Source organism: Microtus ochrogaster, chromosome 10, assembly GCF_000317375.1.
Source record: "Microtus ochrogaster isolate Prairie Vole_2 chromosome 10, MicOch1.0, whole genome shotgun sequence".
Taxonomy (NCBI): domain Eukaryota; kingdom Metazoa; phylum Chordata; class Mammalia; order Rodentia; family Cricetidae; genus Microtus; species Microtus ochrogaster.
The window spans coordinates 31,580,459-31,603,192 of NC_022016.1; the positions used below are offsets into that span (position 1 = coordinate 31,580,459).

General features: G+C 38.8%; 1 protein-coding gene across 5 annotated transcripts in view; it reads right to left on the minus strand.

Annotated features, from left to right (window-relative positions):
* Window positions 1-22,734, minus strand: part of Mysm1 (Myb like, SWIRM and MPN domains 1) — a 39,256-nt gene that overhangs the window by 11,007 nt on the left and 5,515 nt on the right. For 4 of the 5 annotated variants that reach the window (XM_026781954.1, XM_026781953.1, XM_005352743.3 and 1 more), the window contains exons 3-16: window positions 22,173-22,243; window positions 19,944-20,021; window positions 19,831-19,854; window positions 18,086-18,164; window positions 16,670-16,768; window positions 13,734-14,446; window positions 10,506-10,636; window positions 9,108-9,211; window positions 7,701-7,778; window positions 5,381-5,469; window positions 2,034-2,088; window positions 1,594-1,644; window positions 907-981; window positions 212-400 (exon numbers count right to left, since the gene is read on the minus strand). In XM_026781954.1, coding sequence (XP_026637755.1) covers window positions 212-400; window positions 907-981; window positions 1,594-1,644; window positions 2,034-2,088; window positions 5,381-5,469; window positions 7,701-7,778; window positions 9,108-9,211; window positions 10,506-10,636; window positions 13,734-14,446; window positions 16,670-16,768; window positions 18,086-18,164; window positions 19,831-19,854; window positions 19,944-20,021; window positions 22,173-22,243 — 1,836 coding nt within the window. The remainder of the gene's footprint in view (window positions 1-211; window positions 401-906; window positions 982-1,593; window positions 1,645-2,033; window positions 2,089-5,380; window positions 5,470-7,700; window positions 7,779-9,107; window positions 9,212-10,505; window positions 10,637-13,733; window positions 14,447-16,669; window positions 16,769-18,085; window positions 18,165-19,830; window positions 19,855-19,943; window positions 20,022-22,172; window positions 22,244-22,734) is intronic. The other variant, XM_013348261.2, reaches the window with a different exon arrangement.

The following is a 22,734-nucleotide window of genomic DNA, read 5'->3' on the forward strand; positions in this document are numbered from 1 at the left end:
CACACACACACACACACACACACACCTGCCCACACTCAATTGCTGACTTTCCCAATGCTTACTTATTTAATAAGAAAAGAAGCACGTTATTTCAAAACTGAAGATGTAAAGAATGTTAGTGTAAGCTAAAAATAACATGTTTATTTCACAAAAATCAATAGGAGGATTATAATAATTTACAAAATGTAGGTACGTAGCACTATAAACACACCTGGTACTTAGCTTGTGTGTCAATATCTCGTAAAGATGGATTCGGATCAAAGGCAGGATGAGAATGGTACCACCCAATAACACTGTAGCCTCTCAGAGCCAAGGTTTCTGAAGCCTGTGTTTGTGATACAGGATCCATCTCGCATTGTAGTCCTGTGCTCAAACTGTTACACGGTTCTGCTGCACAGACCTGTAAAGGATTGTTCTTACATTATAGTGAAATCCTACCAATTAGATTACTTGCCAAATAAACCCCAAAAGTGAGACTGTAGTCTACAAACTCAGGTAGCATTTTTCTAATCTAAAAGGCATGATAATGGTTAGTTTTCTAGGTTGCACCATAACACCCACCCAAAGGCATTTTCAAAAATTCCTATTACATATGAAAATAATTTCAGCAGAATGAAGTACGCCAGCATTTACCCACAAGCACTAGAATACATTACTGCCCTTAAAAGTTGTAGCTTTTCACTGGGGAAGGTAGTGGGTAGCCAAGGCTGGCAAAATCCTCTTCCTCTTGATAGGAAACAGATGTTCAGTAAATGGAATGCTAAGTCACTTCTGAATACTTAGCTTTCTATACTTGCATATTCTCACATGTCCTGATAAAAACCAATTATACTTTCTGAATTCTATAAAATATTTGGTATGGCAGCAAGACTTGGTAACTGAACTGTGTGAAACATTAAGACTTACTTCAAGGGTCTTCTCAGCCTCTGAGTATCTTCCTCCTAGCAGCCCAATCACCTCCGCCATAGACACGTGAGCATGCTACGGGAAACAGGACAGACTCAGACCTTATTCACACACGCAGCCAGTGAAGAATCCTAGGACAGCTGCACAGCGGCAGCTGCGCTGCTCTGAACAGAGACAGCAAGGAGCTGGCAGTGGGGCTTGAAGCAGGGACTCAGGTGTCAGCCCCTTCCTGCTGCCATCACGCTTTGAAGCACAGAGGAAGATGGAACTCGTTCACTTAAAAGGAAGATACCATTTGCTTTCAAAGGACAGACTGAGTCCCTCCAGAACCTCCTGTAGTCAATGACCTCAAACACACACAACTGTTAGAGGGTCTGCAGTAAAGGGCACACAAGGAGCCTCTGTGATTTACATGTAGTGGATGTCAGTCATCTACCAGGCAGTAGACACAGGATATTAGAAAATGGGTGACAATCTGCAAAACTCACAGCAATTTATTTTTTCTAAAATATGGAAACGTGCAATTGTCTGCCTTTCCTTCAAAAGAAATTAGATTTCTTATAAAGAAAATAGTTAAAATCTGAAATATAAGTCTTCCACTTTCTCTTAGACCTATAAAAAACGAATAATGGAAATTCAAGAACAGAAACCAGAATAACTAAGTGAAGTACAATAGGTTATCCTTACCAAATCCATTATTAATAGTGCTTCTGAAGCTACTTTCACCTGAAATGGCTCCTGGAATATATATAAAAAAAAAAAGGAGAACATAAAAACATAAAATACAACAACAAAAACCAAACAAAAAAAAAACCCAAAAAGCACAAAAGCATAAAAACAAAAAACATTTTGTTCTCACAGTTGGAATATCCACCCTTTTTTCCTTACCCACCAAGTTTTCATCATTAATCAAAGTTCAGTACAAATGAGACTTAAAAACAACTAAGCTTCAAAGTCCTAGCAGCAAACTGCTCTTCCCTCCCACCTTCTGCCCGGCTGGGCCACCGATCCTCACTGTACCCTGCTGTGTCCAATACCCCCACACACTTGCCTCACACAAACAGCAAAGACTAAGTATTTCCTGTCCCATGGAGACATTATTTGTGATTACTCATTGATATCAATACCTGCTTTTCTTCACTGAAAAAATTACAAGGTATCAGTTGGAAGGGATCAAGTGAGCTGAAAAAGAAAAAGGATTAATCACTAATTTGAAAAACTAGTAATAATATAAACTCAAACCTCTGCCTGTATGAACAAATATTAGAGCAGGAGAACCCTTCTAAGGAGGAGCCACATGTCCTTTTAGGTCTGACAGGAAGCAGGAACTCTGGGACAAAGCAACTTCAGCAACTGAAGGAGCTGGTGAGCAGATGCAGCTCTTCAACTGAAGGAGATAGTGTAAGTTCAGGAAGTTCAAGTAGCAAGTTTCTCAAAACAGCTTGTCAGGCTGTTGTGATATATGCCTCAAGCCCCACTGCTCAGGAGGCAGGGCCAGCCTGGTCTCCAGAGGGAGCTCTAGGCCAACCAGGGATGCATACTGAGACTGTCTCAAAGGAAACACATGCACACCAATACTTATCAGTATCCTAACAGATCCACTACAGCGGGGACTCAATAAATACTTTCTAAACGAAGGGTAACAAGCAAGTCTATTACACAAAGCAAAGCAAACAGAAAGCCCTGACATTATTTCAGAACGTAAAGAGACGGAGAGGGGAATCTAAACAAGGCCAAACACAAAAGCATGTGCAAACCAGAAAAAAGGCTTTGACCACTAAAATTAAGTTTCAAAGAAGATAGCAGAACAATTTTTAAAATTTACTATTGTTTTTAGATTCATAAAAATTTACTTTATGTGTGTAAGTGTTTTGCCTAAATGTAGATATGTATGTGTAACTGGTACCTACAAAGGTCCAGAGGATGTCAGATCCCTTGGAACTAGTTATGGATGGTTGTGAGCCTCCATATGGGTGCTGGGAACTGAACCTAGGTCCTTTGCAAGAGTAGTGAGTGCTCCTAATTACTGAACTGTATCTCCAGGTATCAGAACAATGTTTATAGACAGAAAAGCAACTGGCAATGTTTCTAGGAGGACAACTTGCAAAGAGCAGCATGCTGAATTCCCATCTGACAAAGCATCTGTGAGGAAGGGTGTTTTATTTTTAATGAGGCTTCTGTCCCAGGGCCCAAAACATGTAGGAATTTTAAAAACTGAATAAAAAGATCTTTAAATGAACTGAATGAAAAGTAAGATGGGTGAGATAGGCCATGCTTGTAATCTTAGCACCTGGGCGGTTGAAGCGGGAGGATCAGTAGTTTAAGGTCATTCTCAGCTAGACCTCAAGTTTGGAACCACTTTGGGACAGACTGTGTCAAAACAACAAAACAAAATGACCCCCCCCCCCAAAAAAAAAACCAAAACTAACGGTTTATGCACTGGAGAAATGGCTTGAGGGTAAGAGTATAACAATAATGCAGACTGAGACAGACTGGAAATGTTGGCGAGAGAATACACTTAAGGATGTCTGTGGACATATACAGACAGGAGCAGGTTGGTATTTCTTGAAGGGCTGCTGAGGATGGCTACAGACACTTCACAGACAAAACACAAACAGTTCATACTGGAAAGAGGAGCATCAGATACTGAATACCTGTAACGTTCTAGATGAGCAAAGAGGTAATTAATATCAATGGGTTCATGAAAAATATGTCACAGTAAGTGTACATACAGTGTTGGCAGGAATGATTTGTTTTAAACTAGACACTACCATTTTCTTTTCTTTTTTAAATATTTATTTATTTGTTATGTATACAATATTCTATCTGTGCGTATCCCTGCAGGCCAGAAGAGGGCACCAGACCTTATTTCAGATGGCTATGAACCACCATGTGGAATTGAACTCAGGACCTTTGGAAGAGCAGGCAATGCTCTTAACCACTGAGCCATCTCTCCAGCCCCGATACTACCATTTTCAAATCTGCGTTTTAAGCAAGATATCTATGATCTGTGTGTGAATAAGATAAAGGCATATGGGTTAGCTGTGCTAAAGTACATTAGATGGCTGAATAACGATTTCCGCGGCTTATTCCAGTAGACCTTTTTATCAGGTGATAGATAATAGAAAAAGTAACAACTTTGTTGCAATGCAGATGAATCAATGCAAAAAAAGTACAAAGATTGAGAAAAGTTACGTGTGGATTTAAAAGGTTCCTGGCAAGACAGAACAGTTAAAAAATAACAATAAAGCTAAATTTCACAGAGATTCAGAAAATAAAATGTATGAATACTGGAAGGAGTCTAGGCTTATTAGTGTTTTTTTTTTTCCCTTTTTTTAAAAAAATACTTAGCCCACCTGTCAACAGGGTACGGTTCAATTTCCATTTTGCAGAAGTAACTGACAATGTGCTGAGTTACATACCAGGTCTAAGGATTCCTGGGCTTAAATCAGTTTTCACACTAGGTAGCATGACCAAATACTACATGGCCACTTCTTTGTCACTCAGTTTTTCTAACGTAAAATGGACATGATACTCACACTGCAAAGGGTTATCAAGGAATTGAGTGGGTTCACATAAAGTACTTAAAACACAGCAAGCAACACCAGCCACTTTAATTATTTTATAAGCGAGGAACCAGGCCCTGCCGAGGAAATACAACTGCTGCAGCATACAGTACTACTACTTGTGCTTTGATAAGTAAAGCTTGCCTAAAGATCAGAGGGCAAAGCAGTCATCCTAGTCAGCCATACAGGCCAGGGAGTGATGGCACACACCTTTAATTCCAGGAATCGGGAGACAGAGGCAGATGATTCTGTTAGTTCAAGGCTACCCTGGGCTACAAAAGAGTGAATCAGTCTATAAGAGAAACAGCCCACACAAAGGAGATCCCAGCAGCTGGGATCACACGCCTTTAATCCTAGCACTAGGAGGTTGGAGACAGGAGCAATATGGCTTGGTGGAGAGACAGTAACTCAGTTGAGTGTGCAGTCTTCAGGATTCATGAGGATAGCATCTCATTGATCTGAGGTCTTTGCTTTTCTGATCTTCAGAAAATTTGAACCCAAATAGCTGTCTCTGAGTTTTTATTATTTGTGCTATAACAGCATTTTTTAATATCTTGCTTTGAAAAGTGAAAGACCAAAGCAAGATGCCTAGAAAATCAAGGAATTCAATGTACTCAGACAATTCTACAAATTAAAATTTACTCTTTCTTTCTTTTTTTTTTTTTTTTTTGAGACAAGGTTTCTCTGTGTATCTTTGGCTGTTCTGGAACTCACTTTGTAGACCAGGCTGGCCTCGAACTCAAAGAAATTCACCTGCCTCTGCCTCCCAAGTGCTGGGATTAAAGGCATGCGTCATCATGCCTGATCACCTCCATGTACATTGTATACAAAGCATCTACAGAAGCTACTGGTTATTTGTTCACGTATTTGTGTGTTAAGTTAAGAAAATACATTATATAACACTGTACCTTTTTGGTAGTTTTGAAACTTTTGAAGATTTAACAGGTTTGCACTTTTCCTCTTCTCTTCTTTTTGCCAACTCTTCTGCAGACAGATGCTAAAACAAAACAGCCAACCAAAGAGTCCATCAGCTTCTCATGCAGAGGAAATCAAACAGCTAAGGACATGTGAGAGCAAGACCGACCAAGTCAGTATGCACTGCTTCCTCACTACTAATAAATACTGGGCCATAACTTTTAAAATTATGCCAAAATATATAGCCTTATCAAAATGAAATTGTGTTTCTTCTCCTGACTTGCCCATTTCAATCAAGGGTATCCGTCCTTGAGTTCCAAAAACCTCCAAATCTTTATTGCTCGTTTCTAGTTTCCAGGGCTCAGGTGGCTAATTTTTCTTTTACAACTTAAGACAGCACCGTGTAATGATCAAGAGTGCAGATTTCAACAGCTGAGGGTGGTAAAGTAGTAATTTGTCTAACACACATGAGGCCCTGGTCTCATCTCTGGCACAGTGGGAGTGAGATGCCCCAACATCATAAAATTCTGGAGCAGAAGTGTATGGTTCTGTTCATTATCAGCCGAGAGGCCACTGCTGAGTTCTTCTTTAGAAAACAAATAATAGCAGCAGCAATCACTGTCACAGTGTGCTGTGAAGTTAAACACACTAATGTTCTTGATCTAGTCATTTCTACGACCACCCCTACACTCTAATTTAACAGACTATGCACCTTTCCCAGAACAGTAACATTTTCCTGTATCTGTACCTTTGCTTGTGCAACTCCCTCAGCCTAGAATGCTTCCATCTACATTTTGAGATGATTCTTCTCCTGATCCTTTGGTTCAAACTCTTTCCTCATCACACTCTTTGGGAGTACCTCATATCCTTAGACCAACCTTATGGAAGGAACCATGGATTACTTATCAATATGCCAACAAGAGGACTCGGTGTAAGGTTAGAGACAGGAAAGTGGGGAAGGAGCATGAGAAAGGTAACATTTATTGAGTACCTATAAGCAGGCTTACTGAATGACTAACACTAGGACCTTACTATGCTTCATCTCATTTCTTTTAAATCCTTTCAGGATGAAGGGCCCAGACCCTCACCCAGCCCCCACCTTTGGCAGTCACAACAGACTGCAGAAAAGACCAGCAAGATGTAGGCCCTGACTCAGAATGTGCTGAGCTCCCCGATCTTGCCCTAATTAGTTATGGGGAAGAAGCTGCCAGAAGTTTTCCTTATGGTAAGGAACCAATCAGAAGTTAGCTGGTGGCTCTGGCTATGCTCTGATAATGATAGAATGCAGGAACCACCCCTGGTACAGCCATCTTTCTGCAGCTGCAGCTAACCAATCAACTTAGGACACCTTCCCTGAGTCTGAAGGTGTGCCAATCCTGAAAAGATTCCCCAGACCCCCCCCCCCCCCCCCACACAACCGCTTAAATTACCCCCAAAAATGCCCTGCCCCACTGTGGCTCCTGGTCTCTCCTACTCCACCCGCTGTGTCAGACAGACAGAGGACCCAAGTTAACTTGTAATTTAAAAGACTCTGCTTTTGCATCAGACCTGGTCTCTTGGTGGTTTTTGGTGGTTCAGACTCTGGGCACAAGAAGAGAGCACATTTCATAAATTAAAATTTGAGATTTAGTGCAGTTAAGTAGTTACTTGAGACAACAAAGTTAATAAAAATATATTTATGCCTTCTTTCCACTCTATTACACTAATTATCTACAATTGATTCTATATGCAAACACATGTGTGCTTGTGTGTATGTATGCGTATTTGTTGCCTATGTTTTCTTTCAGGGTCCCAATTTCTATAGAAATAACACTTCAATATTTATAATTAAGTATGCCTAAGGTTTAGAACACTATTTTAATTGGTTTCACAAACATTATTCAAAGGAACATCAGTTAATGAAATGAATAGAGCACACCAACTCCTTAGTCTGGCACTTATTTTTTTTTTTTTTTTTTTTTTTTTTTGGTTTTTCGAGACAGGGTTTCTCTGTAGCTTTGGTGCCTGTCCCGGAACCAGCTCTTGCAGTTCCAGAGATCCGCCTCTGCCTCCCGAGTGCTGGGATTAAAGGCGTGCGCCACCACCGCCCGGCTGGCACTTATTCTTGACTTAGAGATAAAGAATCAAAAGTCTGAGTGCAAGTCAGACTCCTAGTTAACTGTACTACAGATACCTCTGGTTTGAAAACTTTTCAATAAACTGACAAGGGAACAGGACATACACTTCAACAATGAAATTAGTATAATATACAGTTATTAAAATAATGAGACAAACAAGTTTTCAAGAACAAGCCACAAATAAGGTCAAAATTACCTCAAATGTTTGCCCTTCTAAGTCTTTTGCATCACACCAATTTCCCCATGGGTCTCGGACCCTACGCCTTCTTGTACGCTATATTAAGAAAAAAATAAAGGCAAAATGTAACAAAACTCACAAACTCCTCAGCACACAAACACACAAAACTTAAATAATAACTATCTAAATCTCCATTACCTGACTATTTTAATGTCTGATCATCAACTCACTAAACTGTATTTTGCTGATCACAGCTAAGCCAGTTCTCTGCTTAGAGATACTCAACCAACTCATGGGCACTAGCAGCAGCTAGCAGGGTAGGAGCTAAGTGGGGGCATCGAGGTACCACTTTGAACACATGGTACTGATGACTCTCTGCATTTTACTTGATTTCTTCTTTATCTTCCTTTCTTTTACCACTTAGGAGCTAAAATACCAGGAAAAAATACTGTGAAGACTAGAAAGAAGGACCAAGAAAACAGATTTGCTTCTAATTATCTGTGGTAGAAAGGAACAACAGCAAAAGATATAGTGAAAACAGAAGCAAAATGATTACCCCAGATTTAAAGGCCATTGCCAAGTTAATTCAAACAGTGAAACACTACAGAACGTGTGGCACCTGCGACTCAGCTAGTTTTGAAAACCTCGCATCTGAGGTCTTTAAATTGGACCAGCTGCTAGAGGTGTGTAACTTGCACGATCTCCAAAGAGTCACTTGACAATAACCTTTCTGAAGACAGCAAATTCAGATAGAAATGGTTCACAGCCAAAATAGTCCGAGCCTTATTTTACCTGTCACCACTGCAATGTGAATGAGAACTTATTACATTTTTCCTTATAGGATACTTACTGGATAACTGTTGTTTTTGGGACAGGGTCTCACTGTGGAGATCAGGCTGGTCTTGAACTCCCTGAGATCTGCCTGTCTCTACCTTCTCAGTGCTGAGGTTAAATGCATGTGCCACCACACTCAGCTGGTGTGTGTGTAGCTGTGTTTGTTTTTATGTTTTCTTAATGTTTATGTGTGTTTTGCCTTAATGTATGTCTGTGTACTACATGCATGTCAGATGCCCAGGAGGCCAGTACAGGGTGTCAGTTCCTCTGGAACTGGAGTTACAAATGCTTGTGGTCTGCATGATGTGCGTGCTGAGAGCTGAACGTGGGTCCTCTGCAAGAGCAACAAGTACTCTTATGCTGGGCCATCTCTCTAGCACCTAACGTGTTAGGTTTATAAATCAAAACAAACAGCCCAGGGCCACTTTAGTAGAAGATGTTTCTATAGACTCTGGCAGTGGACTTGAAGGGTTTTCGAGTTTGGTTGATTTTTGTCAACAGAAGCCAGAAAATTAACTAGCTGAGGTGAAACACAAGAGAAAACATGTTCTTCCACTCAGAGGCCGTCTGTTTAGTAGAACAGCTGCTTACCATAGACTGCAGGCGCCGGGCGAGCTGGTAGGCCGCTTCTGCATCTGTCCTGTCACTCACTCGTACTCTATCGACCGGTTGTGGCCTGTTATATATTGCCTGCTCTGTTGGAATTCAGGAAAGACAGAACAATCTATTACTCTGTGAAATCGGTTAAACAAGAAGATATACTATACTGACTACAGCTGAGCTCCATGGTTCTGATCCCACAACCATACATTTCATGTGCCTCTTAGTTCTCAAAGGAATAATGCTGCTAATGCTGCTCAGTAAAAGCCATTATAAAGAATAAGTAACTCGTATAACTTCTGGTTAAATGAGTACTGAGTCCACTCTGCTGACCGTGACAGTTTAGTACAGAAAACATGTCATCTCTGTGGCTGCGGCTACAATAGCTTAACTTCTCAAATAGCTGGCATCTACACAGAGCTTGGGGCACCAATGCCTCAATGTGGAAGAGTAACCCTAAGGCAGACTGTTCATTCTCAATACAAAAGTGAAATCACCTGTCAGAGGCTTTCTGCCGAGCTCTCTAGCTCACCTCCAAAACAGGGGTGGTAAGGCCCTGGCTGCTCATCACTGCCTGCACTCATCACCACTAGCTTTCTTCAGAGCTCTGTCGTATGAAGTCAGTGATCGGGAAGAATTCATTCTGACATATGCATATGCATCAACTTTGAATCAGAAAAATCAAGAGTGAAAGACTTCCGCTAATAAAAAAAACTGTACGCATGTGTACACGTGTGTGCATGTCTGAGTCATAAGACAACTTGTGGAGTTGGGTCTCTCCCAGCAAGCAGATCCCAGTGATCAAACTCAAGTCTCAGGCTTAGGGGCAAATGCCACTGAGGCACCTCATCAGCCTTGTTAAAACACTTTTGTGCTTTTATTATAACTAAATATATAGGTTCATAAGTTATTGCCTTTATTTAATCACTGCTAGAAAGCATCTCTAGCAGGAAGATGGTACAGGGTGAGTAACACTTCATATTTCAGATTTTGTTGGATCTTAGAGTATGTGCAGAAAAATGCCCCAACATCTAAACCTTTTCAACAGCCATGCTGCTCCCTGCCTGTATCTTTTTAAAGTAAGTAGACTATCCTTAGATTTCTCATAGATTATTCACTTTTACTTGACAAAGAACTCTTTGTTAAATTATTTCTATTATGTAGATAAAATATTTCTTTAAAATTGTATCTTCAAAGGGAAACAGTTTAATTAGCAGAAATCTGTTTAACATCAAGTCTTAATGATACACTTATTTCATAATGTTACAGTCTTTCTCTGAATTCCAAATACTTAAATCTACTTGAATTTGAACCATCATAAAAATTAATGGGTGCTATAAGGATAAAAAAATGCCAAGTAAAAGATGTTGTTGGGTTTTTTATTTTTACCACATCCAAAATTGATTGCTCCTATCAACTCGAGGTATGTATGAATCCGTCCAATACAATTAACATCCCCACAGTTCTTCAGGCCAGGACGTACTGAGGTCTTATTTAAGTATTTCGGTTTGCATATTTCCCTAATTAAGAGATGGAAGTACAATTATTTTGGATGAACAGAAACATTTAAAAAGGGATTTCTGGGGAAAACTTTTAATATATGAAATAGCTTAAATTTTTACCTTCACTTAATGCCTAATTGTGTACAAATAAATACCCAAGTGTCCTTTTTTTCACAAGTTAAATATCTTTAAATGAAGCAACAACTTACAAGTACCTGTAAGTGTGACTGTGTTACAAATATTCTTCCCCCAGTACTAAGTCCCATAGATCCCAGGTATCCCCCCAACCTTTAAATTAGCAGCTTATTTTGTACAGAACCAGATTCACATCTACATCTGTGAATAAAAGAGCACTTTGGGAATTAAGATTTAGTACTGAGACAGTCCCCCTCATCTTCCTGTTTTATGGTAATAGTCTCATGCTGCTAGGCAACTGTTCTAACACTGAATTTTACTTTCCGTCCCAAGGCTTTCCCAGCTTTGCCAATGCTGTTAATTACTAACTCTCTCAAAAAGCTTTAAATATTTAAATATTGTATATTCACTTTTAATTGTAAGCATGTAGTCTCAAAGGAAAACAGATGTAAGTACTCTAGGGATTTCCAAAGGGATTAAAAACTCCTAATGAGATTAAAGATTCATATAATAATCATATATTTGCTTAATGTACTACGTTAGAAAGCATAATATAAAATTTAACAGGAACAGACAACCTTATAATAGTAGAAATCAATTACTGATTATGCCAAATGCTGCATTGTTAGGTACACATGTTCAACCTTCATAATTCTAAAAGAAAGGTTTTACCAGTCCCATCTTAGAAGGGAACAAACAAGCTGGCCAGAATAACCACAACACCTACTTACTTGAGGAAGTGATAAGATCAAGATGCAGACAGTGACCCAGGTGCTAAGTGACAGCACAGATACTACTTGGTCACATTTCATTCTATAAGTACTTATATCCCATGTCCCAGACACCTCTCTAAGAACAAGGGTTTGAGGTGAATAATACAAAGTTCCTACTTTCAAAGATCTTAAATTTCAATAATGACTATCAATACATAAAGGAATAATAAATACTACATTACTAGATAACAGCGCTACAAAGAAAAAGAAGCCTAAGTGGGTGGCTGGATACAGGGCAACAAGCAGGCAGACTACGTTAGCAAAGGTGAGTAGGGAAGGACTCCCAACAGACAAAATTTAAGTCTACATATCTGTGAAGTACATAGAATATGAAAATAATTGTGACAAAGAATATTGTAACGTCTACAGAAAAGCTGAAGTTCCAGTGTTCAATGAAAGAAAAGCAAACTATATGAATATGACATGAAAATAGAGAAGAAGCAGCTAATCAAAAATGACAGGAGCCTGAAAACTGGCTTAGTCTACACCTGTCTTCTCTAACCAAAAGGCTCTGCAAGAAACTCAACAGCCTTGCCCATGGCTTAGACAGTAAATGTTTCTGTTCACCAAAGTCATTCAATCTTCTTCCTGTAACACCTGAAATACCTAAGATATTCTAAGCACTGTCTTAAGCACTGGGGACTCAATGAATAAAGCAGACAGAACTGTCTTCACGCTGCTGTATTCCTGAGGGATCAGGGTAGAAGACAACTAACAAACTGTGGCCTTTTCAGGGGCAGTATGTGCAAGACGAAAATAAACACAGGCTGTCAGAACAGGGAGAGCATGACCAGAAACCTCCCCTTCCCTGAGCAGACCTAAGCAGTCAAAGGGCAGCACTGTATGCTCTGAAGGAAAGGAAGATTCGGCTGGAGTTACGGCTTTTAAACACTGGATCAACCCCTAGTGCAACCTGGAGCCATGTTCTCATCATCTGTGACCCTCATTCTTTCATCTGTAGAGACTGCCAAGCAAACTGAAGACAATTGAAATACAAAGCATGGCACGTGGTAGAACAACGGTGATAACAGCTGGCAACACCTTAATAAAAACCTATCCTAAATAAAACCAATCGCATCTGCTCTCACGGAAAAGAAAGGATGAGTAGGTCTCTTGATTTTCAGACTTTCCCTTTCCCTTGTTTAAGTATTACCTGTGTTCTGTTTTCTACTTTAGGCTTTTCTCTTTAAAAATATTTCTTTTGCTTTTACACTTTTCTATAAGATCATTTAAACAGTGATATCAAATAGGCTTTGTGCACTAATAGGAAACTACTGTCAAATAATCTACACTACCTATGTAACTTATTCTACTAACTTAATGTCCAAAATTCAATGTGACAAATAAAATTTGTTTAAAATAACATTAGGTATGTACAAGTCATGACATTTCTGAGGTAGAAACTATTTTGAGGGCCTTCAATTTTGGCAATCCATCCTTTAATTTCCAAAACCCAAACCAGGTATGAATAGAGATGTAATTGAATTAGCATTTAAAAACTGACAGCTAGGCAATGTGAAGTAACAGAGTCACAGAACGAGTGAGCTGGACTGATACCTTTCCTGGGTCAGTGACTGGCTGAAAGATCAAAGGCAGGTACCCTAAACCTCTATCTGAGAACTGTGCTAATCTGTTTCAAACAGAGAAGATCCCACTGCCTATTTCACAAGCCTGTTGTGAAGACTCACATGAGAAGATACATTGCAGCTTTCTGTAAACCACAAAGCACTACGTAAATGTCAGTGTTTCTCTTAAGGACTCCTTACTCTCATGACATCCTTAGCCAGAAGATGGTTCTTTAGCATGTTCATCAGTGCAAAAGCACTTTGTTTATAATATGGCTCTCTTTAAAAGCCATGTAAATTAACATTATGTGAGTGAAAGGAGAGCTATTTAATAAGGTCAATGTTAATCTTCAGTAGCATTTCTAGGTTCTAGCAGAAAGCCATTGCAAGAGGACAGGATAACTCTTAATAGAAGAGAAAATTAGGAGAAAAACAGAAGGACAACACAGAATCCCCACCCAAAGAACTGGGAAGCGCTCTAAAACATTAATATCAACTCTGGGTGCCTAAAGGAGGCTTGAGAAGCTACCATGAACAAGTCTAGGTACTTTCAGTGTATTTAGGTTAATAAGGACTGAGGTCTTTTGGTTTAATATACTTCAACATATCAAGTTTTTAGAACATGTACAATGTAATTCTTACCACTGATCCAAAATGTAGTTTCTAATTTTCAAATAGCGTTCTGGTGTTTTAGTTTGGCGTCCCTCAAAAAACTCAGGAATTGCTTGCTTTTCTTCTTCTTGAATGGCATTTCTATCGATTTCCACTTCTTGCTCTGGTGGCTTAAGCTCTTCTCCCTCATGGCTGTCCTCCACCTGCCGACTCTCACAGGACTCTGGAGAGGGTGAGGGCTTGCTTTCACCAGTTACTTCTTCCCCATCTTGCACATTGTAGCCTTGAGCCAGTCTGTTGTTCTTCTCACTTAATTCGACTGAGTTTTCACCATTACTGGTCTGTCTTATAGCCCACGATGCAATGTCTGAGCTTGAACATGGTTCTGCTTCACTTGGCTTCTTGTTCTGAAGATACTCCCGGGAAGATTTAGTTAAGGGGCCTTCCGAGCATATGAATTCTCCATGGTTGGCTTCACAGATTTTACTATTAGGAATGTCTAAAGTAAGATGGCTGCCAGAATTCTTTTCTGGTGTCTGAGAAGTCAGCTCATCCAGTTCGTCTGTGATGTCTACGTCTTCATCATCAGATAACTTTTCGATTTTTACAGCATTCAGGTTAGGATCGGCACGCCCCCTCAAACACGATGCCGCCCGCATCTTCGTCCTCTCGTCTTTAGGGTTCACCTGAAGATCGCTGCTGCTCTTCTGAGCTGGTGGTTCTTTAGCCACACCCCACTTTACCTGATTGAGAACCAAAACAGTATCCACATAATATTAAGACTTGAAGTTTAATCACCTTACACAAAAAAATTAGGTAACGTGTTTTTTCAACTAAGTGTATGCTAACAGCAATCATATTTTCACTTGCTTTTAAAAATCTTATACCACTATCTAGTGAGAAGAGCCATTCTGAAGCTGTGGAGCTTCACGAAGGATCTTACACTCTCACTAATGAATGCATTTTTATGCACCCATAAGAACACGAAAAGCAATTAGCTTTTTGTTGATTTGTTTTGGTGTTTTAAGACAAGGATTCTCTGTAAAGCCCTGCTGTCCAGGCACTCAATCCAGGCTGGCCTCAAACTCAGAACTCAAAAGATCGGCCTGCCTTTGCCTCCTGAGTGTTGGAACTGAAAGTGTACGCCACCACTGCCTGGCAGGGACTGGCAGTCAACTTCATATCCTCTTTCGTACCTCATGTCCATCACCTGCCCTCAGTCTGATCCCATCCCTAATGGTTCGCCTTTCTTGTGTTCTTTTCAACATATTAGACTTCATCCATGCATACATTTGCATATATATATATATATATATATCTGACAAAATCTTACACATGAGAGAGAACACATTTTTTTGTCTTTCTCAGCGTGGTTTTGCTTAATATTATACATACATTCTAAGTCTATCATCTGCCTATGAATTTTGTAATTTCACTTATCTTTAAACCTGGATAGTATTCTCTCTCTCTCTCTCTCTCTCTCTCTCTCTCTCTCTCTTTCTCTCTCTCTCTCTCTCTCTCTCTCACACACACACACCAAAGTTTCACTATCCAGTCATCTGGTGGTAGACAACAAGGCTGAATCCATTTTTTTTTTTGCTATACTGAATAAGCACACCTAGTATTTACATTATTTACATTAGAAAAAAATCTCACTTAAGGCACTTCCAAATATTATTATGCTCCTAGATCTTAAATAAGCACAGGTAGAAATTCTACTGAGAGCTGGCTCAGCAGTTAAAGAATACAGGCTGCTTTTCTAGAGGACCCAGGACCGGTTTCCAGAACTCACATGGAAATGGAGGCTCACAGCCATCTGTAACTTCTGTAACTCCAGTTAGAGGATCCAATGCCCTAACTCTTCTGGGCTTTGTGGGCACTGTATAGTCTGTGGTGGGCACACACACACACACACATACACTCTCACACACACACACACGAAGGCAAAACACTCATACATATAAAATAAAAATAAAATATCCTAATTTAAAAATATATATACACAACTAAATACAGAACAAATTATATGAAAAATTACGAACTAGATCATGACTACTTCTTTCTGAAAAAGCTTATTAGATTTTTAGACAGTTCTTGATAATAAAAACTCTTCTGTTTTTAGACAGATTTCATAACCATGTTAGGTAGCATTTATATCCCCTAAACTCCAAAAATTTCCACAAGTTTCTTCTACAGCACAAATGTTTATAAAATAATGTGCATTTCCCAGAGGAAATGCTGGGCTGCTTCACATTTTCTCTCAGGAACACTGTTTGCTTTGAAAACCGCATGAACAGCTGCTCTCCTGCTTAAGATCTGCATCCATTCGACAGCAGCCTCAGAACAACGAAGAGGGCTGGAGCCCGGCACCAAGCACCATCAGCTACTAGTGTGAGGAGCTGCACTCTGAGTCACCCCTCGTCAGCTGCAGATAGCACACGGCTGCTCCAAAGTGTTTTTTAAAAAAAAATTTAAAAAAAAACAAGCAAGCAAACAAGCAAACCACCGAGCCAGACAGAGGACTTGGTGGGTAAGCCAAGCTCAACACCGTGAGTTCAATCTCCAGTGCCCACATGAAGGAAGAACTTATTCCCACAATGTCCTCTGACCTCCACACTCACACAGCACACATAAAATAAGCAATTTTTTCAAGAGCCAAAACACTTACATAAGTATAAACTACATTAGCTAAGAAAGTCCTAACAATAAGACTACTCAGCTGGAGCTGATGATGCATGCCTACAACCTCGGCATTCAGGATGACAGTCATACTGTTCTAGGCCAGCTGGGGCTATATAGTAAGATCCCATCTCAAAAACGAAAACAAAAAACAAACACCCCAAAAAAACAAAAACAAAACCATCCAGACTCTCCTTACTGTCTGTATTGAGTATTTGTGCTTACTAACTCTATCCAAAATGTTATTCTCATTCAGAGAATATGTACAGAATATGTACTCCGCTTACCTGATTTTTAAAGTACTGTCTGGCGTAAGTCTTCACTTGTAAAACTGTGCGACTCTGAACTAGTGTTGCGATTTTGGTCCACCTCCGGCCAAATTTAGCCTGTTATCAAAATAGAAACAATTTGCTTTGGAGTACCTTATTTAGTAATATTTCAAACAGTTACCACAAAATGAAACCCAATCTATTAGACTGTATCTATGATACAGTGGGATTCCCCTCTGTATGCTCTGAATACCATTGGTTAATAAAGAAACTGTCTTGGCTTGTGATAGGGCAAAAGAGTAGAGCTAGTGGGGGGGGGGAACTAAATTGAATGCTGGGAGAAAGAAGGCGGAGTCAGAGAGATGCCATGTAGCCACTGCTAGAAACAGATGAGCCAGAACCTTGCCAGTAAGCCATAGCCACTTGGCAATACAAAGATTAATAGAGATGGGTTAAATTAAGATGTAAGATATAGCCAATAAGAAACTAGAGCTGATAGGCAAAGCAGTGATTTAATTGATATAGTTTCTGAGTGATTATTTCAGGGCTGAGCAGCTGGGAACAAACAAGTGGCCTCTTACAACACCACACCCTGGGCATTCCCATGGAGATGTCATGTCCAAAAGAGAAAATATACAATTCTAGATATATGATAGATATTTATACACCAATTCTAAACCTTATTTAGTATGTAAATCTTCACAATGATATTCCTACAGTAGATCAACAACACACCACCCATTAACTTTAGGTAAGTCTGAATTGAAAAAAGAACTGTTTCTACAGTTAGTTAATACTAGCTAGGTGTTACTCTTAAATCATTAAAACAAAAGTTAATTTTGTTAATTTAATTCTCATACAACAGGAAAAAAGCAAACATAACTATCATCAGTATAGAAAAAAAGAAAAAAAAACCTCTAGATAGTTTATGTATTTATATTACAACACTCTAATACATAGCTCTCATGCTACTGACTAGAAAAATACAAACATATTTTACTTCTCATGATTTGTATGTTAATTCAATTTTATTCAAATGTTCTATAAATATTATACACTACCTATAAAATGTATATACATTCTCAAAATCAAATTCAGTATAATTCTAAGTTACATGTACCCTAGAAAATAGACAACCTACTTTTGATTGTTTAAAAATTAATGGTCATTTTATTAAACATTTCTCCATGTTATATTTTTAGTATTTGAATCACATACATATATTTAATACTTCATAACTTCTAAGAGATTTCAGTGAAACAGTCATACAAAAGGTATTTTTGGTTTTCAAATATATGTACTGAAAAATGTGAATTATGCACAATGCTAGATAGTTGAATAAAAATAAAGAATTAAGCTTATGTCCTATTAAAAGTTGTGGGGATTTTTGCTTCTAGAATAATTTTACTGTAAGTTAAAAATTTCTCTACTTACCAGTCCTTGTTCAAATAGTTCTTTTTCTTCTATTGTCCACTTTACTGAATAACTGGCTGGTTTTGTAGGAGAATGTACCCTGAAGGTAAAAAAAAAAAACAAAACTGAAATGAAACATTCCATATTTATGCAGCTAAAGGTTATAGACCAGTAGTTCTCAACTTTCCTAATGCTGTGACCCTTTAATGCAGTTCCTCAAGATGTGGTAACCCCCAACCATAAAATTATTTTCACTGCTACTTCATAACTGTAATTCTGCTACTGTTATGAATCCTAACAGTATGTGTGTGTTTCCTGATAGTGGTAGGTGACCCCTGTGAAAGGGTTGTTGAAACCTCCAATGGGCTGCAGCCGGTTGAGAACCACTGTTATAGACAGTCACCAGGCTAAAACAAAGACTTCTAGTCTACTGAAAAGGGGGGAGGGGAAGGAGCAGCTGCTGCAGCTGGTACCTGGGCAATAAGGTTTACCTGTTCCTTAGTTCTACCAGAATGAAAGAGAGTGATGGGAAACAAACAAACAAACAAACACCCACCCAGCCCCAAACAATATAATCTTGGGTCTGAGTGAGGACAACACTAAAGACAGCAAAAGAAGTCTCTCTGGAACAAGGAGAAGGCCTCAGACTGAAAACAAAGAGCAGCCATTAATATATTCCCAAAGCCTAAGAATTAAATTCTGTATCACAAGAAATAAAGTAGACTAACGAAACTCTCCAATTTCATCAAGCACCCAGTCTTCCCACTGACTTCACTTTGTATAGCAAAATACAAAAGCCAAAGTCTGTTCATGCTCAAACCCGAGTTTATAAATGCTAAATAATGACCATTCTTTTCCAATTAAAGAGAAAGCATATTTGTAAAACCTTTAACTTTTCTAGAATTTTTTTTGAGACAGGGTGCTGCTGTGTACTCCTGGCTGGCCTAGAACTCACTGTATAGAACAAGCTGGTCTTGAACTTGTGGAAATCCTGATTCTGCCTTCCAACTACTGGAATTATAGGCATGCACCAGTATGCCCAGCCCAATTTTGGTAGGTAAATTTTAGAAGCCACAGATCCAAATGAAATTGTACATAATGATTTTTAAACTATCAAACGAAAAGAAATCAAATCAATCCATAATATATCTTCACTTTGTAATAAACTGCCAACAGAAAGATATATTTAAAAAATTCTGGCAAATAAATGGCAGCATAAAAGTATGTATTCTAACATCTATGCCAAAACCCTCTTTCAAAATAATATCCTGTCCTTTGAAACGAGAGAGCTTTTCTACTGACTATATCTAATTGTTAAGAATTTTCTCAGCTGGGAGGTGGGGGCACACGCCTTTAATCCCAGCACTTGGGAGGCAGAGGCAGGCGGATCTCTGAGTTCAAGGCCAGCCTGGTCAACAAGAGCTAGTTCCAGGACAGGTTCCAAAGCTACAGAGAAACCCTGTCTCCAAAAAGAATTTTCTTATAATTTTCAAATGATTTGAAAAGGTCTAAAGGGGCTGGAGAGATGGCTCAGTAGTTACAGTATTCAATTGCCAGCACACTTATCAGGCTGCAACAACTTCCTGTCACTTCAGCTCCAATGGACCTGACACCTTTAGTCTCTGGGGGAAACCTGCACTCACACACACACACACACACACACACACACACACACACACACACACACACACACAGAAACACAAGTGAGCACACATAATTTTAAAAGTAAAAAGGATTTCTATTTTTAAATAAGAATAGGTACATACATGATTTTTGCTGTTTTCTGCAGACTGCACATGGAAAGAGAAAACAGGAAGCTTGTGAAGAAGTTCCTAAATTTGTAACTCAAAACTTTTAATAGTAATATAACTGATTTTACCTGTTGGTGTGCTTTTTATCATCTTCCTTTTGATTAATCCAGAATTTTCCTGGAAGTGATTTATTAGACAAATAATACCTATGTAGACACTAAGGAAAATTAAGCAATATTAAAGTCATATAATTCTTATGTACTATCAAGTAGGCTGACTGGTGAAGACATTTAAACGTAATGCAAACCTATTCCTCTTGAAGCTTGCCCAGGGCTGTAAGTCCATGCTTCACATGTTGCCTGTAGGAACGAACGATCACATAACACACACAACACCTGCCCTGCAGCACAGGGATGCTGGTTTCCCTTCCTTCTCTACCATAAATGCCTGAGACAAAGTAGCTTAATCTTCTTCTTTTCTAAAATATGAATAGTAAAATAGATGAAATTTTTTGTAGGGTAATATGGGAACCACTGTTTTCATAGTTTTAAAAGTCACAGCAAAGAGTTCAGGATTCTTCTCCACACTAATATGAAGAAGCACCCCTCGGCACTGCTTGGACCAGCCTGCCACAAAACTGTTCCCTAAGTCTGAACTTTATCAACCACATGTCTACATAATAAAGGTTCTCCTTATCCTCTCAAATATATTTAGTGTCTATGAGCTTATGTTTAACTCTTACTCTACTTGTTTTTACATCTGTAACTGAACAAGTGCCTACTTGAGTGTTCAATAACGTAGAATTGCAGAGTTCAACATGGTGGCCACTGGTCACATGTGAGCATCAAGCATCTGGAACACAGCTAGCATTAACTGAGATGCAGCGCTAAAGTAAAATGTACTGTGAGTTCCAAAGACTTAGTATGAAACCCTAATGATATTTTCATTTGGGGCTAGACACACGGTTCAATCAATGCTTGCTATACAATCATAAGAATCTAATTAGGATCCATGTAGAAAGCTAGGAGCAGTGGTTTGTGCACATATAACCCCAGCACTAGGGGCCAGACACAGGTGGATCCTTAGAGCTTTTGACTACCTAGCCAGTCAAATCAGTGAGCTTCTGGGTCATAGGAATCTTTGCCTCGAAAAATCATTTGGAGAGGGAATAAAGAAAACACTTCAAGTCAACCTCTAAGCTCTGCACACATGTATATATTATCACACACAAAATACAATGTTTTCACATAAGCTGAGAGTTTATGTTGTAAAAAGGCATATAATATAAAAATTCATTTATTTTATTTTAAATGAGGCTACTAGGAAATTGGAGATTAAATGTGCCTCTCATTAAAAAAAGTAGCCTAGGCAATATGTGGGAAGAATTACAGTGTAAGGGGCTAACCAATGGCAACTAAAGATATAGAAAACATTCTTAAATTAATAGAGCAGTTTGGAATAAAATAACCGAAGTTCTGGATTAAATAGTGGACAGAGAGGGCTGGAGGGATGGTTCAACAATTAAAGAGCAATAACTGCTCTTCCAGAAGTCCTGAGTTAGATTCCAGCGCTCCCATGGCAGCTCTCAACTGTCTGTAACTCCGGTTCCAGAAGATCTGACAACCTTATGGTCTCCACAGGCACCAGGAACACAAGAGGTTTACAGACATACATGCAAACAAAAATACACATAAATAATGATAATAATAATAACAACAATAAGAGTAGACAGATAGCCATAAAAAGCATATGGAAAAGGTTTTTTTAAGCCACTATTTGTTAGTAATCTTTAAATTCAGAAAATCAGAAATTACTGATATACTGAAATTTTCTGAAATTACTGATATCCTCTCATTTGACATAAAAAAAAAAAAAACAACTGAGTCTCAAAGTTAAACTGAAACCAATCAGAATAATCAGTCAGTGGCTGAGTCACAGATAAGGACCTAACACCCACCGGGGCTGGAGGACAGAAATCAATTTATTTTGTTTCTCATTTAAAATTCCCCTCAAATAACATCTGTAAACTGCAGAATATAATGTGAATAGCTCCACATGTTCTAAACGTATGCCTTGTACAGGTAGAATTTCTGAGTTTTAGCTTTTATAACTTTGAAAATGGAAGTTTGGAATTGGAGTTCTGACTTAAATCTTTTACCATTTCTATGCAATATGTACACTCTACATGTGGACATGACTAACAACAAAAACACTGTGTCAGTCTCAGATGACATAAAATGACACAATCGAATTGCTAAGCAGTCATCTAGCAATTATATATGTCCTCTTGTATAATGTTTGCAGTGATTCGCTTTTAACCCTGAAACCTTTACTCTTCTCATATGGATGAAGGATACTCTTCTTCCAACAGCATTTTCTCGATGACAGCTCTGTTCTCGGCACTGATGGAGCTATCCAGAGTCCAAGGCTAATTGAAAGAAAGAACAGAATGTTTCATTACCTAAAGAGCGATCTTACTTCATTGAGTGAAATACATGATCTAAACAATAACAGCTACAACTCACTAATATATATAAATACATGATATAAACAATAACAGCTACAACTCACTAATGAGCACACAGCCACACTTTGATTTTCACAATCACCCTGAGACAGTACGAACAGTTCACAGATGCATCTGCAGCATTTTGAGTGGCATTTTGAGTGGAAGAAAGGAAACCTCACACGAAAGATTGCTGGATTCCCAGGCTCATGCCCCTTTAACTGTAAGCAGTAATAATGGCTGCCATACACAAAAGAACTCCTAGGCTTCAGGCATTTTGCGGACTACTTAACCTGTTTCCAAAACTCAAATCCATTACCCTAAGTAAATGATCATACTCATTTCAAGTTTCAAGGTTACAAAATTTCAACTCCTATCTCTTTAAACTCCAGACTATTCTAGTCACTATCCCA